The sequence below is a fragment of the Crocodylus siamensis genome, chromosome 7 (genome assembly GCF_052110815.1).
Source record: "Crocodylus siamensis isolate JL-2025a chromosome 7, ASM5211081v1, whole genome shotgun sequence".
In the NCBI taxonomy this organism is placed as follows: Eukaryota; Metazoa; Chordata; order Crocodylia; family Crocodylidae; genus Crocodylus; species Crocodylus siamensis.
In genome coordinates, this window is record NC_143401.1 from 65380763 (window position 1) to 65398090 (window position 17328).

The 17328-nt window shown below is 41.7% G+C and overlaps 1 protein-coding gene across 9 annotated transcripts in view; it reads left to right on the forward strand.

The window, feature by feature from the left end:
- KIF20B (kinesin family member 20B) overlaps positions 1-17328 on the forward strand; it is a 69153-nt gene that overhangs the window by 43799 nt on the left and 8026 nt on the right. For 3 of the 9 annotated variants that reach the window (XM_090056802.1, XM_090056804.1, XM_090056801.1), the window contains exons 27-31: positions 2951-3127; positions 3938-4105; positions 7292-7495; positions 11855-11953; positions 16256-16403. In XM_090056802.1, the coding sequence (XP_089912928.1) occupies positions 2951-3127; positions 3938-4105; positions 7292-7495; positions 11855-11953; positions 16256-16403 (796 nt within the window). Of the gene's footprint in view, positions 1-382; positions 446-1260; positions 1378-2950; positions 3128-3937; positions 4106-5404; positions 5522-7291; positions 7496-11854; positions 11954-16255; positions 16404-17328 lie in introns of those variants that run through there. The other 6 variants (XM_090056810.1, XM_090056805.1, XM_090056806.1 and 3 more) reach the window with 6 other exon arrangements.

Below are 17328 nucleotides of genomic sequence, written 5' to 3' on the forward strand. Positions count from 1 at the left end.
CAGGGGGTGCACAGGGGCTTTCGGGGGTGCATGTGCACCCCCTACGCATCACTATTGCCTTGTCCTCCTCTCACTGCTACAGCACAGCAAATAAATCTTGGAGATCAGATAGCCACTGGCTTTCATCATTCCCCCAACTTTTTCCCCTGGTAGCCCCATCCATCTCTCTTTACTATAGACCTTGCTCTCCCTGAGCACATGGAAGTGAGGAGCAAATTTGAAAACAGTAGCCTTGAAATTAAACATGCTGTAGCAATTTGCATAAAGCACCCAGGCACTTAGTTTATCTAGTACAGGCAGTCCTCACACTTACGACACAATTGGTTCCTGAAAACTGTGTTTTAAGTCGAAACGTTATAACTTGAAACCAATTTTCCCATAGGAACAATGTTATAACTTGGTGATTTGGTTCCTTTACGACACTTGATACAGCTGCGTCCAGCTGGTAAGTCTGTTGTGGTAGATGGGGATGGGGGAGGGAAGGTGTATGGGGGAGCAGATCAGGGCCCCACAGTGACGGAGGGATTGGGGCAGGGACTGGGACAAGTGTGGAACAAAGGCACGGCTTGTCCAGGGGGTCTGGCGGCTCCCACTGTTGTGTGCTGCTGGTCTGGGAGCTGCTTGTCTGGTAGCTCCTGCCACTGCCCCTGCCACTTATTTGGGAGGGCACAGGGAGGTGAGGGGGCTTGTGCCCCCAGATCTGCACGGGGTGGGCGGAGCTGGGGCTGCCCTGCATTGCGTTCCAGGTGGGCAGTGGGGGGGTATGGCAAATTTTCGGGTGGCTGCAGTCCTCCCATAGCCTCTGCTCTGCTGCCCACCCCACCCTGATCCTGCCCCCCCATGCCTTCCACTGCTTGCTCAGCCAGGGCACAGCTTGTCCAGGGGGGAGGGCAGTGGCTCTGTCCTGCATTTGCCCTGCCTTGGCAGGGCTAATGGCAGCAGGGCAGAGGCCCACTCCCAGTGCCACCGTGCCTGCCAGGCGAGCGCAGCGTGGTGCTGCCTCGCCCGCCTCAGGCAGATCCAAGGGCACATGCCCCCCCTGCCAGAAGAATAGCTCTCGGACCAGTGGCACGCAGGAGCAGGAGCCACTCTGCCCCCCTTCCTGCGCCCCTTGGATGAACTGCACCTTTGTCTTGCGCTCTTCTGTCCTGGCTGGGCAGCACTTGCCCCAGCCTCTGCTTCAATTCCTCCTTCGCTCTGGGGACCCTGATTTCTCCCCCCACAACACCCCTTTCCTCCTCTCCTTTTCCACCACAACAGACTTTCCAGCTGGACATGGCTGTATCGAACATTGTAAAGTTGAAACTTGCCCTGGAACCTCAAAACGGTGTCAATTTATAAAGGTCATAAATGTTGTTTGTCATAACTCAAAAATCGTAAGTCAAGGACTGCTTGTATTGATGCACATTACTTTTTTTTTTTTTGAAACTGCTATAGGTTTTAGCACAGGCATTCCATAAACACACTTTTGAGCAGTACTTTAGCATCTACTTATAGTAGTACAAACTATGCATGTTATTAGTCCAAAACTAAAAGCTTGTAATTAGGCTGGGTTCCGCCAGAGTCAATGGTATTTCAAGCTATGGTGACCCCATAGCTCCGCGCTGCTCAGCATGTGTGTTTGTGTACTCCAGTTACCCCCCACAAAGGATCTATGTGCTAATTAGCCTCCACTCGTGACTGGAGCCAGGTGTTCTTGTCACAAGTCTTCAGATACTCCGGACATGTATATGTAGATGAGGCACAGGGCAATCCTGTCCAGCTTCAGTTCATGGAAGGTAGGACCACATTAATCATATGCACCAGGTTGAGCAAGGGGCAGACAGGGATGGTGGGTGAACTGTATGCAATGTTGTTGCTCACCATGACTTGAATGGTGAGGGGGACTGCACTCTACGGGTACTACCATATGTCTTAGACAGGTGGGCTATACTATTCTATTTTTGTAGTAGGTTTCCATCAGCACGTTTGCTCAGTGTGGGCCATATGTGTTGGCTGCATGTAATCAACTTCATAGTTGGTTTCCATGGCTAAGCACATGCTACTTTTGGCAGTAGTTTAATGGTAGACAGTGTATTTAGTGAGATTTCATTGTATGCAATTATAAAATGAGGGGCTTTTTTCCGCATGCCAATTCAGTGGGGGTGGGCTCGTCTTGTATTCGAGTAAATATGGTAAATCTTGATCCAACTTTTGTAAAAGCAAATTGATTATAAAAGGCTCTAGGGAAGAAAAAATCTGAGAGGAAAAGCTATTTTTTCTGGTCATACTTACAATAATAACTTAGTATATGCATTAAATGCAGTTCATATTAGTAGGAACACAATTCCTTAGTTTTTTCTTTATCCCTCTTAATTTCATGATAGGTGCATGGTTCCTGTTGTGTAAATAAGATCTAGTAATAAGACTGATATTAAACCTAATGTAAGGAAAGATACGATGTTGATCCAAAGCTACAAAAGAATCTAGAAAAAAAGTCTTCGCTGTGAATTTCTAATGGTCCTAATTCTGATTTTTATCAACAGACACAAAATCAAAATGAAAGAGGATATTAGATCTGCCATGCTAACACGTTCTATTTTAGGTAACTTTATATTGACAGGCTTGCCTAATTTTATGAGGAATAGATGGGTTATGTAAATACTGTATGCCTTTGGAGGACTTTTTCTTTCTTGGCTGAAATCCTCCTCTTTGAAAGAGAATAAGTACAGGAGCAACCCCATTACTTGAGACATGTTTTGCTTTTACACACTATCAGTTATTTTGAATTCAACTAGATTACAATTTTTCCTTTTCTAAATAGAGTACCGGCATTGATTTCCTAGCTTACACTAAGGGCTTTCTTTTGGAGCATAAATACAATAGTTAATTATTTGAAACCTTGTAGTTGTGGAAGTTCAAGGAAGGAACTTTAGGTGGTTTTCTAATCACTTTCCTATTTTCTATCTAGGAAAGGCTTACTGCACAGCTGGCAGAAAAGGATAACAACCTTCAAAAGTGGCGTGAAGAGAGAGATCAGGTAGTAAAAGCTTTGGAAGTGCAGCTTAAAACTCTGCCTTTTAACAATATACAGAAAGATAAAGAAAGAGAGGAACTGAAGCAGATTACGTTAAAAGGTTCAGGGAAGGTCAGTTTAATCCTTTTTTTATGCATGAATTGTTATCTATTAGTTTTGCAGAAAATTATTTAAAAACTACGTTTGTTTGCTCTGAAAACTTGAAATGTTGAAAATACTTTAGGTTAATGTAAAAAATAAAATCATTCTGATATCTTATTCTGAAATTGAATTTATATTGGCAGTCCGTGAACTACTGAGCATTTTAGTAGTTCAAAAAATATTTCAAGGTTATTTAATGTTTATGATTTAAAAAACTGTTCAAGGTTCCAGTCCAGGCTTTCTTCTGAGATTTGTGGTTCTTCTGTGTCCTTGTCAGCCAAAAAAAAAATGAAAAAAATATTCTTTCTTGGGGCTGATTTTTTTTTTTTCTTTACTTATAGTTCTGATTGAGGTTAACAGTAGATGAGGTTTAGTAGCCTGAGAAACAAAGCAGTAAGGAAAAAAATTTGCTTTCTTTTATTTCTTCATTTTTTTGGTTTCATCAAAGATCAGAAATGTAAATATATAACTCTGTAAAGCCAAAAAGCTAAAGGATTGAATTAGTTACTGTTTGATTAACTCGGTTTCTTGAGGACAGGTATGCATGTCACAAATCATCAATGGTTACCTTCCTGGTAGGTGTAGCAAGGAGTTTCGGAATGGGTGAATAGGGAGTGCATCTCAAAAGAAAGATCTCTATGACGACTGAAAAACATACTAGGAATTGTACAGGAAAGCTTATGCTGTGTGTTCCTGTTTGTAAACGTGCCTGTGTGTACTTATATTAGTTGGCCAATCCTGCATCAGTTTATATAATTAAACTTACTATGTGTTTAACAGGAGTATGAAATTGCAATAGAGCAATTAAGAAGAGAATTGGCTGAGAGAGATGATTTGATAAATAAGCTAAAGCAACCTACTTGTCATGAAAATCGTAAATCTGCAAGGGTACCATTATTACCTAAACAAAGTTTAAGTAAAATAGATGAATCCTCCCACAGTCAACAGGTAATCTTTTATTTAGCAAGTACTTTCTAGAAATGATGCAAGTTAACAATATTTTCATTTATATTCATCCCAGAGGCTGAAGGGATCTCTCAAAACTTAAAAATATGGGATAAAATATCAAAATATTATATATTACATTTTATAAATCAAATTTCTAATGATAAATTCTTCTAGTTCATATATTCAAATACATTGTAGTGAGTAAAATATTTCCTTCCCTATCACATCTTAATTTGTCTGTATGAGAGAAGATAATTAAGTAATTTTTTCTACATTCATGGTCTGGAGGATTAGGAAAGGAGCCAAATTCTGGAGCTGAAGAAATTCCCAAGGACAATTTACTTCTCCAGCAGGTATATCTGTACCAGCTCAGGTGCCCCTTATTTCCTGCCCAAGTTGGGAGACTTCAATGCAGGGGAAAATCAAAATACCATAGAGAGAATTATATGACCATGAGATCTTGGAGTTCTAGAGAAGGGATTAAATTTAATAATATAATAGGTATACTAATCTATCAAAGATCACTAGAGGCCACTAAAGCGATTTGGCTATGAAAAGGGCAGATGTGTTTTATGTGGGGAAAACAACTTGTGTCTGCCTGCCGTAAGAATAATAAGAATTCTGCTTTATCCTTTCCTCCCATTTCTATGAATCACTGCCCACTGCTGCCCACTTGCTATGAATAAGGGGGGAAGCTGTGCAGTTGAATGAGAAATTTCCTACCTGGTAATTTTGTTTCTGTTAGTGGCTTCTCACATCATTGGACCGACCTGGGTAGTCTGGTAAATGAAGAGAATGCAATTGGTAACCAAATGAAATTTTTGTGTCAAAGGAGATTTAAAACATACAGTTGCCTCAAGGTTAGTTAAAATACTTTCAAGTTATCTTATTCCTGTGAATCACTTCCTGGAGTGTTTCTCTGGCTTCGGAAGAACTTTTCTGAAGGGTGACATCTTAATCCTGGAGCTCCTGGCAACAATATTATTTAACTGCCTCTGAACTCCATAGGTGGGAGGTATTGCCCATTTGTTATGCAACTTCCATGTGCAAGTTGCTAACAGACAGCTATAAAGAAAGAAGGTAATTTTGGTATGGTACTAGTGAAATATTTTCTAAAAAAATAACTGGTGGATATTAACAATATGGATCTTTGCAATATTTAATGTTGTCCTCTGGCACAAATACTCATGAGTTAAGTAGACTGAGCTTTTATACTGGAGTTTGTAGAGAACTTAAAAGTATTTTTGAAGCTTACACTTTAGCATTCTCATGACTCATTCTGAATTTTTACTGGTAAACAAAAAAGAAGAGAATAACTGGGTAACTGGGCAGTGTGTTCCAGTGAAGGAGAATGAAGTTAAAGAAAAGAGTTTATTACACTGTACTAGCAACGCCTCTTCATTAAATGAAATTGAGGTTGGTATGCAAGTTTAAATCTTAAAGTTATATGTGATGCTACAGCTTTTGTTATAGAGAAGTGTTCTCAACACAAAGCAGCCCTTGTTAAACTCAGGGTGCCCCTTGGAAAATGCCAGGTCTTATTTTCATTCATTCTTAGACTACAGAAAAATAAAAGACCAATCTTTCTGTTTCAGAGTATTCAAAAAGCCCACAGCAGGTCAGAATGCTTTTAATACTCTGGATTCGTGTTAGAAACCTCTAGGTTTATCTTGTGAATTACAGTTGTGTGCCTAGCTGTGCTAACATTGCATGGCTCCCTGTGACACCCATGAAAGGATCTCAAGGCACCGCAGGGTGCCATGGCATCCTGACTGAGAATCGCTGTTATGGATGCTGGACCTAAGGAAATTGCATCATGTTGTAAGATAGTGGGCCCCAGATTTCCTGGTGGGAGCCTGCAAAAAGCTGACAACTCTGCTTTTTTTGCTGTTTCACAGTTATCTCATGGTTATCAATGTTGCTATATTAGGAAGAGAGCTATAAAAAGAGCGCCACTAAATGGAGAGAGTAACTTCTTGTGATAGGCAGTTTCCTGGCTCTGGCAGCGACTTGCTGAATCCTGTTACCTCTGCATCAATTTAACAATTCACTAAAGAGTTTATAATATGTACTTAATGCTGGAATCTAATTAAGCCTGAGCCTTGTAAAGCCTTGCTTCTAACATGAGACTATTTTATAAAGAGCATTTTAAACATTTTAAACGTTTCATACACCTCCTTCAGTGCAGGGCATCTATTTGGGTTCATAAACTGGCCAAGTGTAACCCTGTTTCTTTTTATACTTCACCTTTTTTTAAATTTCAAACTCTTTTCTAAGTAACATCTTCTTAAAGTTCTTTATAGAAAAAGCCTAGATCATTAGCTCTTGAAATGGCAGGGTGCTGTGAGAAACCCACTCATAATTCTAGCTGGGGCTGCCAGAAAAAAGACGGTACTTTAACTCTCTAAACTGTGAGCTCGGGGGTAAGGGGGGTATAGAGGAGGTTGTTTTGTTTTGTTTTGTTGTTTCCCCCTATGGTAGGAAGCAAGGTGCCTTGCTTAATACTTATAATGTAGAGCAGCGGTTCCCAATCTATGGAGTGGGTACCACCAGCGGTACCGCTAACAGGCTATCTGCGTACATGTTAACAGATCTACTGTAATTACTTTATGACAAAATTTGCTGGTGGTATTTACGTTTGTATCTTTTTAAATTGGTGGTGCACAGTCTGTCAGAGTTTGGGAACTGCTGACATAGAGGGCAAAGTAGAGGATACCTTCTCTTGTTTATGTTTAAAGCTTGTCCCATCCCTACATATAGCATCTGATCCAGCTTAATTGCCATGTAGTGTTAGAGTGAAGCAGATATCATTCTTGTCAGTTTTGCTGCTGTTCATTGGGTTCCAAACAATAGGAATTCAAATATTCTAATCTTGTTACCCTCTACTGCTTCCTGGAATAGCTATGAGCGGTGGAGAGCAGGCTGGAGTTGTTTGTTTCTGAGATGGTGGCTTGGAAAGAAAGTACTACATTTGGTCCACATTCAGTTGTAATCATAAAGTTAGAAGCTAAATTTAAAAAAAGCATTAAAAAATGTAGGTTCTTTCTCTTGTTACAGAAAGTTTTCCATGTGCCACTAGCTGTTAAATGGTGTTTTTTTCAAAGGCTGCATGTCTTTAGTTACTGTGTAAAATAATTTTAAAGATGCTTCTGTAATACTCTTTTAAACCATACTACCTTACTACAGGACCACTCAGACACTGTCCTGGACTCTTCTGAAGTGTCTACAGAAAATGGACAAACTAGCAGGTTTCCTAAACCTGAGATGGAAATCAAGTTCACACCTCTACAGCCTAATAAGATGGAAGTGAAACACCAGGGCAGTGCTTTACCAGTGACTGTTAAAATGTCCAAAACAAGAAGGAAAAGGAAGAGTGATGAGATGGATGAGGTATGTTGAAACTGAAACTGATCTCTCACGCTTCTAAATCTACTGTGTATTGTTTTGATTACTACTGTGTTTAGTTCTGTTGGATTCTCATCATCAAAAGGCAATACATTGTATTTTGTTATCTGATTCATATTAGGACCACCAAAATATCCTTAGGTGTGTCTTCTGGTTTACTTAGCTCTCAACATGACCTTAAATGCATGTAATAAAGTTAAAAAAAGATTTTTAGTGCTATATATTAGCTATACTCTAGCAGTGGAGTGCAGAAATTTTCTGGTAGAAAACTATGGTTGGAATTCCAAGGTGTGAGAGATGCATGTGATACCCCTGCTCAAAAGTAGTCTCCTGGACCCTTACCAGGCTACTGCTTTTGGACTTTGGTTCTCTTTGGTCGCCAAGGATCTGGCCTCAGGGGCATGCTTCCTTCACCTAGACTCCATCTGTATTTTTTTTATCCTTCTTTGGGACCCTGCTGTCCTAGGCCAAACCAAGGACAAGCAGTGACAACCCAGTGACTTAAGTGCACCCTTTTCCAGAGCTCTGGTATATGGTCCCTTTGGTTTACAGGTTAACCTTTGAAGCAGGGGTAGGCAAAAAACCAGTGGCCAGACTCCATTTCCCAGGAGGCCAGTTTCCAAGGAAACTCAGAAGCATTGGGGCCATGACAGTGTGGGGTCAGGGTTTCCATGGGCAATGGCCTGAGCAGCACTCTGGGGCCAAGGCTAGGATCTTGCAGCAGTGACAGTGCAGGCCAGAGCTGGGGAAGAGCAGCTCCTCACCCAGCTGCGCACCCTGCCAGCACCACTTGGACCAGTGTCCATGGAAACCCCATCCCTGCGCTGTCGTGGCCCCTCTGCTTCTGAGGTACCCATGGAAACCGGCTGCAGCGAGGCAGGCAGGAGCTGCTGGGAAACAGAGTCCACTGAGAGGCAGACTTTGCCTACCTCTGCTTAGAGACATGATATAATTGAACATCATTGCAGAAGAATTTCTAAAAATGGTCACTATACTTTCAACAGCATGAGATTTGGCTCCCGATAAAAGCACAAATGCATACATTCTGCTTGCTGCTGCAGTTCCCTTTCCAATCTCTAGCTTTCTCTGAGATTTGGATCTGTCTCCCATATTGTGCTGTACTTCTCTAGCTCCTGGGCTCTCTCTGATCTCTGCAGTTCTTTTTTTTTGTTTGGAAGGGCTGAGGCAACGCCTTCATCTTTTTAGTTTCAGTGCCCTTGCCCCTTCCCTCACTGTCTGCAGTCAAGCTGGGTCAGATTGATTCTTCTAGGTTTCAGCTGTTGTGTTATCCTGAGGTACTCATATTTGCGTGGGAATCTTTTAGGCTGGAGGTGCCAGAGATATGGTTTGTGGGCCAGATATGTGTGTCAGAACCCTATTATCTGGCCTGCTGTGCCACCCATGGGTCTTAGACTCCATCTGCATGCTGTATGTGGTGCACACTGGACTGGCTCCACATGCTACACTCAGCACATGAAGCTGGATCTGGCCTGCGCTGCGCATAACTCGGGGCTGTATCTAGCATGCAACTTTGTGGCACATGGGGCTGGTTTTGGCATACATATGGCAGGCAGTACATGGGGCTAGTCCAGGGCATACACAGCTCCCACAGAGGATCCGTCCTGCAGTCTGTGGGCCCAATCCAACCTGCAGACCAGACTCATGCCAGTCCTCTTACCTGTAAAGCAGCCCTACTCCTCTTATCAGGCACCTTGTTGGGTCTGATCAGTTTGACACCTGTTTTTTAGGTCAACTTTTTGCCATTACCAGTGCCTTGGGAAACCCTACTAACAGATGGTAGATACTACAAACTGAAGCTCCCAGTCACAACAGTTTAATGAAAATCCTAAAATAAACCATATTTCCTGAATTTTCTATGCAAGTTCTCCAAATTAGCACAAGATAGATGACTATTGATTTAAATGATATTTGGGAGGAAGAAGTGTTGCTGCTTTAGATGGTTTTATTTTTTGTATTTCCTATATTGTGGCTTGCATATCTCCCAGGAATGTGCAGAGCTCTGAATTGGGTACTTTTTTGGTGTAGCTTGTCTTTTAGGGTGGAATAAAAAAATGCTTACCTGGAAGGTAATTGTTCAGCAATTTAAAATTATCCTTTACTTTGTATCTATCTATGCACACATTTGACTTTGACTGCCTTCATTTACCTCGGGCCCTAGAAGTAGTGGCTTTGGCCATGTTTTCATATTCTGCAACCACTCAGATTTTGCCTTCCCTACTCTTGTCAGTAGCAGTTATAAAATAATATCAAAATAAGTGGTATTATCAGTTAAAGCTAATGCCAGATCTAAGAGAAAATGTAGTCCACAACTCCATGGCAATATCGGCAATATCTATCAGCCAATATGGCATGCTCCCTTAAGGAGGCCTTAAGGTAAATCTTTAACTTCTAAAAGAAGAACATCCACCTGTACCACGTGACTTTGGAGGAAAGTGGGCTTCTTCCTTTGTGCTTCGTTAGCACCTTTCATGCAAGAGGCTCAGAAATGCTTATATTCAGGAGGTGTAGGTAAAGAAAACAAGCTTCAGTTCAGTCATCAGTATTACATATAAGCACATGGCAGTGTTTTTATATTTTGTTGTTCTCAAAATCCAACTACAAAAAGTATCTATTGAGAGAGAGCGAGCGCAATATGAGAACACCGAACTGGATGTCAGACTTGTAAACTATCAAATACAGTAAAATCCCTGTTTTCTGGCATTCTACTAGCCGGCATATTCTATTAACTGGCACTGCGCCGCCGCCATCCACCACTCTGTGCCACCGCCACATGCAACCACCTAACGCTGCTGCTGTACCACCACCATCCACCACCCTGTGCCGCAGCCATGTGCAAGCTGTGTGCATTCCCCCTTACTGCTGCTGCCACATTGCAAGCCCTTCCCTCCAGCTCCGGTATTTTTAGATAACTGGCATTTTTACATTACTGACACCTGGCATTCCCCACTTATGCTGGATAACAGAGATTTTGCTGTACTTTGGAAAAGATTATTCTACCATTAGTGAATAAAAAATAATGTATTTTTTTAACTAATTTTCTCTGAGAGTAATATACTCTCAAGTGGCTGGAAAAACAGATGTAGAAATAAACATACTTCTGAAGGCCTTCATCAGGTACTGAACCTCCCCTGTCTTGGAGATGAGCATATTTCATCTAGTAATAGTTTTCTGCTGTTGATGAAACTGGTAAAGATCCATTTATAGTCTTTTTTGTAGTTCAGTAGTCCATTCTTTTATCCCATTTGATACAGCGTTCAGTTAAGTCACAATAACTTTTCAACATCATTGAACTAAAATTATAAGGTATTTTCTGTGACTGACTGATTTCTTATCTGATTTTTACTTTAAACTATTTGTCTTCATATTCTGATTTTGCTGTTTGTGTGTCTCTCACACAGACCAGACAGGAAAATGGAAAAATCCATCATCTGTGGACTTAAATGACTGAGTTAGGAGTACTGAATTAGTTTGCTTTTATTTTTCGGAAACTTCCAAATATACTTTTAAAGACAGTAACAGGCTTGTATTAAGGATAGGTATGGTCTGGGAGTGAGCCCACATCAAACCTAAAAGAGCCATGCATGAAAACTGGCTTTAGTTCAGATTTATGAAGTAGGCCTTTAATGCTTCAGATTAATTTATCAGAGCCTGTTTTTCTTTTCTTTTTCGCCTCCATTCCCTGAATTGTTGAGTTTAATAGGCAGCCACTGTATCTGAAATCTGTTCTACCTTTTCTAAGAGATTGCATCCGTGAAATTTTGCCAAAGTCCCATGCCCAAGACTGTTATTTCCAATTAATGTATTTTGCTGTTTCTTTTGGAACTGTCAACAGATAGTCCTGCTTCACATGGATTTTGAAGGGGTTTTTTTAAAACTAAAAAGATGACATCAATGTCTTGAACTGACAGCTCAGCAATGATAGAATATCAACCTGAATTTATACTTGTCATTGCAACATTACATTTATATTAATTCATGAAGTGACTTTCTATATTAGTTTTAAGATACTTGACAAGCTAACACTAATATATAGGAAATGATGAAAGGTAAAATCCATTTTAGACTGAGTTAATGATTTCTATTTCCAGTGTTCTTTTATTTAGATGGTTATGTAGTCTTTGATTCAAGAATGTACTAGAGGTTCTTGTTTATCTTAGGAAATACTGGCCAGTAGTGACTATATATGTTGTTATGATGGTCTGTGTCTGCCCACTTAGATCTATCTGTATGACTATACAAAATATTACTGCTTGTCTCAGAAGAAATTTTATAGCTGCAGTGCTAACTGTGGTTGAATTTAGTATGTTCTTTTTTTCCCTTCAGGACTCTGTGAAACAGGTAAACAAGAAAAATACCACATCTATGACTAATAATTGTTTTCCTATAAGTTCCAATTCTGCTACAATCAACAAGATGAAAATGGTTTGTTTTATTTTATTCTTGAAGTTGGTCTGAACATATTCTGTGGGGTTTGATATATGCAAGTAACAATGATTTTGAAATTTAATATTTAAGCTTTATACATGTGCTTGCATTTAGATTCTAAAAGGTAATTCAATCCATATTTGTCAAGGATATACTTGAGGGATATTTGAGTGCCATTGGAAGTAGCAAAAGTGATTCAAAGGGAAGAATATAACATATTGAAACAGTTTATGAATAATACAACATGAAGCCTCTTAATTTTGTGGTGTTATACATGATTTTTTCAAGTCAAAGGTATAGATTGCCCCATATACATGAAATAGATCACAGTGGAATTAAAGCTATTATCCTATGGTATCTGGACAAATTACATTGAAATTAGTCTTCCCACAAACAATCTCTTGCAGTTGCAGTTGGAGATTTTATTAAATGTTGTTTGTTTTAAAGGGATACTCTGAAATCTAGTTAATGTTAGAATATATACAAGCAGATTTAGGTATTACATATGGTATCATCTGCCACTTTTTAATAGATTTCATAGATATTAGGATTCAAAGGGACTTCGTAAGATCATCGGGTCCACCCTCCTGCCCAAGGGGCAGGAAATCAGCTAGAGTCAAAGGATCCTGGGAAGATAAACATTATCCAAATGTTTCTTGAAAGTGTCCAGAGTAGATGCTTGCACCACCTTTGGGGGGAGTTTGTTCCAGGCCTTGGGGGCTTAGATAGTAAAGAAGTTTTTCCTCATGCCCAGCACAAACTCCTGCAAGACTGCTTTAGGATCATTGGACCTTATCCCCTGGGGTGCTTTGGTGATTCCCTCAGATCCTGATGCATTATGTACTTATAGGCTGCCACCAAGTCACCCCCGTGCCTGCAGTTCTCCAGACTGAAGAGTCTCATAGCTCGCAGGCTTTCTTCATGAGGCCTGTTCTCTTGCCCTCTGATCATGCACGTGGATCTTTTCTGCACTCTTTCAAGCTTCTCCACATCCTTCCTAATTTGTGGAGCCCAGAATTGGATGTAGTACTCCAGCTGAGGCCTCATCAAGGCCAAGTACACCAGGAGGGTGGCATCTTGGGTTTTGCTCAAGATGCATCGGTAGATACAAACCAGAGTTTTGTTCTCTTTGCCAGCTGTGGTATCGCGTTCGTGGCTCATATTAATTTTGTGGACCCCAAAATCTTTTTCAGTCATGGTGCTAGCAAGTGTAATATTTTTGAGCCTTATAAGTGTGATGCAGATTTTTATTCCTGAGGTGGAGCACCTTGCATTTCTCCGTATTGAATGCCATCAGGTTTTCATCTGCCCACCTTGCAAGTCCATTGAGGTTGGTCTGGATCATCCTCAAGTGTGAAGGCTCTTTCCCAAAGTTTGGTGTCATCAACGAAGCTGGCCAGTATGCTTTTGACACCAGTGTCCAGATCATTTTTGAAGACATTAAGGAGTACAGGTCTGAGAATGGAGCCTTTGGTGGGGCACCACTAGTCACTGAGTGCCACGTTGATTCGGTTCCATCAACTATCACTCTCTGGGTCCGACCTCAGGGCCAGTTCCCCACAGGCTTCGGACTGTAAAGTGGTTGAGGCCAAGTTGCCCAATTTTTCCATGAAGATATCATGTGACACCAGGTCAAAGGCTTTTTTAAAGTCCAAATATGTGACATCAACCTCTTCCCTTTTGTCCAGGTAATACGTCTCCTGGTCATAAAAGGAAATGAGATTGGTCAAGCAAGACCTACCCAAAACAAACCTGTGCTGACTCCCTCAGAATGCTGCCTTTTGTTAGCCTGTCAAGAACAGTGCCATTTGATGATTTTTTCCAAAATCTTCCCAGGGATTGAGGTCAGACTGATTGGCCTGTAGTTTCCTGAGTCGTCTTTCTTCCCTTTCTGGAAAATGGGCACCACACTGGCTGTCTTCCAGTCTTCATGGACTTCATCTGAGCGCCATATGCTCTCGAATATCCTTGCCAGTTCCTTTAGCACTCTTGGGTACAATCTGTCTGGACCAGCTGATTTGTGGGGATCCAGCCTCTCAAGATGCTCCCTCACAAGATCCATGCCAATGATGGGCATATATTTATCTTCACCCCAGTCATCCCACATCATGTTAGGCAGGGTGGTCCCTTTGGGCTGATGAAAAACGGATGCAAAGTAATCATCAAGCAGATTGGCTTTTTCCTGCGTGTCAGTAGTTGGCTGCCCCAGCTGGTTTAGCAGGAGTCCAATATCGCCTTTTCTTTTTCTTTCAACTCCCCACATGTCTGAAGAAGGACTTTTCATTGTCCTTGATTCGTTTATCCAGTTAGAGTTCAGTTGCAGCCTTGGCTTTTCTTGTTCGCTCACTGCAGGTGTAGACCCGTGCAGCATACTCCTCCTTAGTAGTGTTTCCTGTCCTCCATCCATTATACACCTCTCTTTTTAGACATAGGAGGTCTATGAGTTCCCTGATGAGCCAAGGGGGATTGTTGAGCCCTTTTACCACCTTTCCTACAGGTGGGATGGACTTCCCTTGTGCTTCTAGGATTGCTTCCTTAAGCAACAACCACTTATCATGAACTCCCCTCCCTGTGAAATCATGGCCCCTCAGGGCTTCAAGAACAAGCCTCCTGCGCTTATGAAAGTCAGTTTTCCTGAAGTCAAGGACTACTGCTGACTTGCCAGCTTTGCGATAGATAGTGAAAGTGATCAACTCATGGTCACTGTCACCCAGCTTCCCTTTGATTAGATTATCCCCTGTGGCCAATAGCAGGTCCAGCAGCATCTTGCCTCTCGTCTGCCCATAAATTTCTTGTCTATCCATAAATTTCTTGGGACAGATCGAGCAAGCTTCATGACTGATCAGATTTGGCCCAGAGCTCACCCCATGAGATGTCTGGGTAGTTGAAGTCTCCCATGACGTTCGTGCACCGAGAGCATGCAGCCTTGGCCAGTTCCCTGGCAAATTCTTGGTCAAGTACTTGTTCCTGGTTTGGAGGTCTGTGGTAGACTCCTACCATTGTATCCCCTTCACTACATTCCCCTTGTCTCCAGTCGTCCTGCTTGGGTGCCAATCTCAGCTTGTAGGGGTGTGTAGCTCTCCTTCACATAGAGAGCTACACCTGCGCCCCTTTTTTTGGCATCTCTCTCCTGTACAAGGTAAAGCCATTTATACTACTAGTTCAGTCATAGGAGGAGTTCCACCAGGTCTCCGTGATCCCTATGAGATGGTAGTCATTTCTGCATAGCAGAAGGACCATTTGGAATGGACTCCCAAGGGAGGTGGTGCTCTCTCCTACCTTGGGGGTCTTCAAGAGGAGGCTGGACAGATATTTGGCTGAGGTGTTATGACCCCGGTACTCATTCCTGCCCAGGGCAGGGGGTCAGACCTGATGATCCGTTTACGTCTCTTCTTACCCTAAGCACTATGAAACTCCTGCCCTCAAAGAAGAAACAATTGGCTAGCTATCAGTACTAGTATTTGACATGCTGTAGCATCAAGTTAATGTAGGAGCATTTCAGCTGTTGTACAAGGAGGGTTATAGTTACTGCCCTGTCACTCTCAAAAAGGGCTTGATGCAGGCACAAAGGTCTAAGTAGAAGAATCAAGGTATAATAGAAGTCAAGAAACAAAGGAGAAAGGGGCCTGCTCTATAAAGGATAAAACTGAAACTGAGTAGAAACTACTGCCAAGTAAACATAGTAATGAAAAAGAACAGAAGTGTGTAGTAATTTGTCAAATTTGTTGGTTTTAGTAATTTAGCAGCTATTACAATGTGTCAAAATTACAAACAGGTATATTTATTTCAAGTTGCCTCTTCAAACTGCTTAATGTTGCAGTCCTCTATTAAACTGCTGCCTATCTCACCATGCTTCATAGTGAAGCAATCCCTGTATATCTAAACAATTATTTGCAAAGTACTCTAAAATCCTCTACAAAGCATGTGATGTTAAATTTATCATAATACGTGTCTACGCCTGTACAATACAAAGAGTATAATTCTGGTCCTATTAAAATCAATAGAAATTTTGTCCTTGGTTTTTAGTGATGCCAAGATTTTGCCCATGCCTCGTTATAATATATCTTCCTGGATCTTCTTGTTTTGATATACTTCCTCCTCAGTCAGAATATTTGGAATTACTTTGCTTCTGCAAATAAGAGCGTCTATTAATGTATTTATACCCCCAAGAGAAGTGGGCAGTTAGAACTAAGTTTTAAAACTGCAAATCATTAGTCTAATGATCAAATTTAATTCATAGACTAAAATAAGTGAATCGGTGATTGTCTATCTAAATTATTAATCAATGTTTTTGTTTAGGTATCTAATTCACAATCATTTAGAAAGGAGTACCCTTTAAGAAACCAACAATCTACTGCAAGTATGAAATCTACTAAGAAAAAAGATGGAACCTTACAAAAGCTTGGAGATTTCCTTCAAAGTTCTCCTACAATTATTCATTCAAAAGGTCTGTACTGAGCTCAAGTCTAAGACCACTTCTTTGTCATGCCTGTTAGTAGGGCCTAGTTTAAATCATGGGCCTAGCTCACTAATATTATGGCCTAATCATAGTGGGGGCCTGCCATTTCGCACCTAAATCATGGTGCCCCTCCCCTCCACATCTTCCAGTTTGGCTGAGGGAGCAGGGTTAGGGCCAGGTTTAATTGCAGCAGCTCCCAAGGCCTCTGATCTCCCCTGAAAATCCTATGGCCTCACCCCTGCCTTGCTGGAAGAGGCAGGAACAGCAGTAGCAGCTATCTGCCCCAAGTTGTTTCTGCCAGGCAGGGAGAAAGCATTCCCTAGCCAGCAGCAAAAGCCTAGCAGTCCAGGGCAGGGGGGAAGGGTTCACAAAAGGGATGTGGAGGAGAGAGCTTGTAGATAGATAGGGGAGGGGCTGTTTGCTCCTCTGGATGGGAAAACTGGAGTGCAGGGGGTTGGGGCACTTTGGGTCTGCCTTGGCAGATGGTCCTGGCACTGGGTAGAGGAGGGGCTGTTTGCTTCTCCATGTAGGAAAACGGGCACGACAGGGTTGGAGCTGCCTGGGGGCTACCTGGACAGGTGGCCCTGGCACTGGGTAGAGGAGAGGCTGTTTGCTCTTCCATGTGTGTTCTCTCCCCCAGCACCCCAGTTTTCCCACCTGGAGGAGCAAACAGCTGCACCCCACCCCCCGGCTGCACAGCTTTTGCTGCTGGCAGGAGAATGGTTTCCCCAGCCTGCAGAATCCATCTTGTTGCAACGTAATCCCATGATGGCTGCTTGCTGGGGAACTCCATTTCATTGCAAATTTCTTTTTTTGTGGAAATCAATTTTGTGAAAAATAAGAAATCATAATTTTAACCAGGCCCTACTTATTAGAAAGTGTAGTGGCAAGATATTCAAGTAACATACTGGCT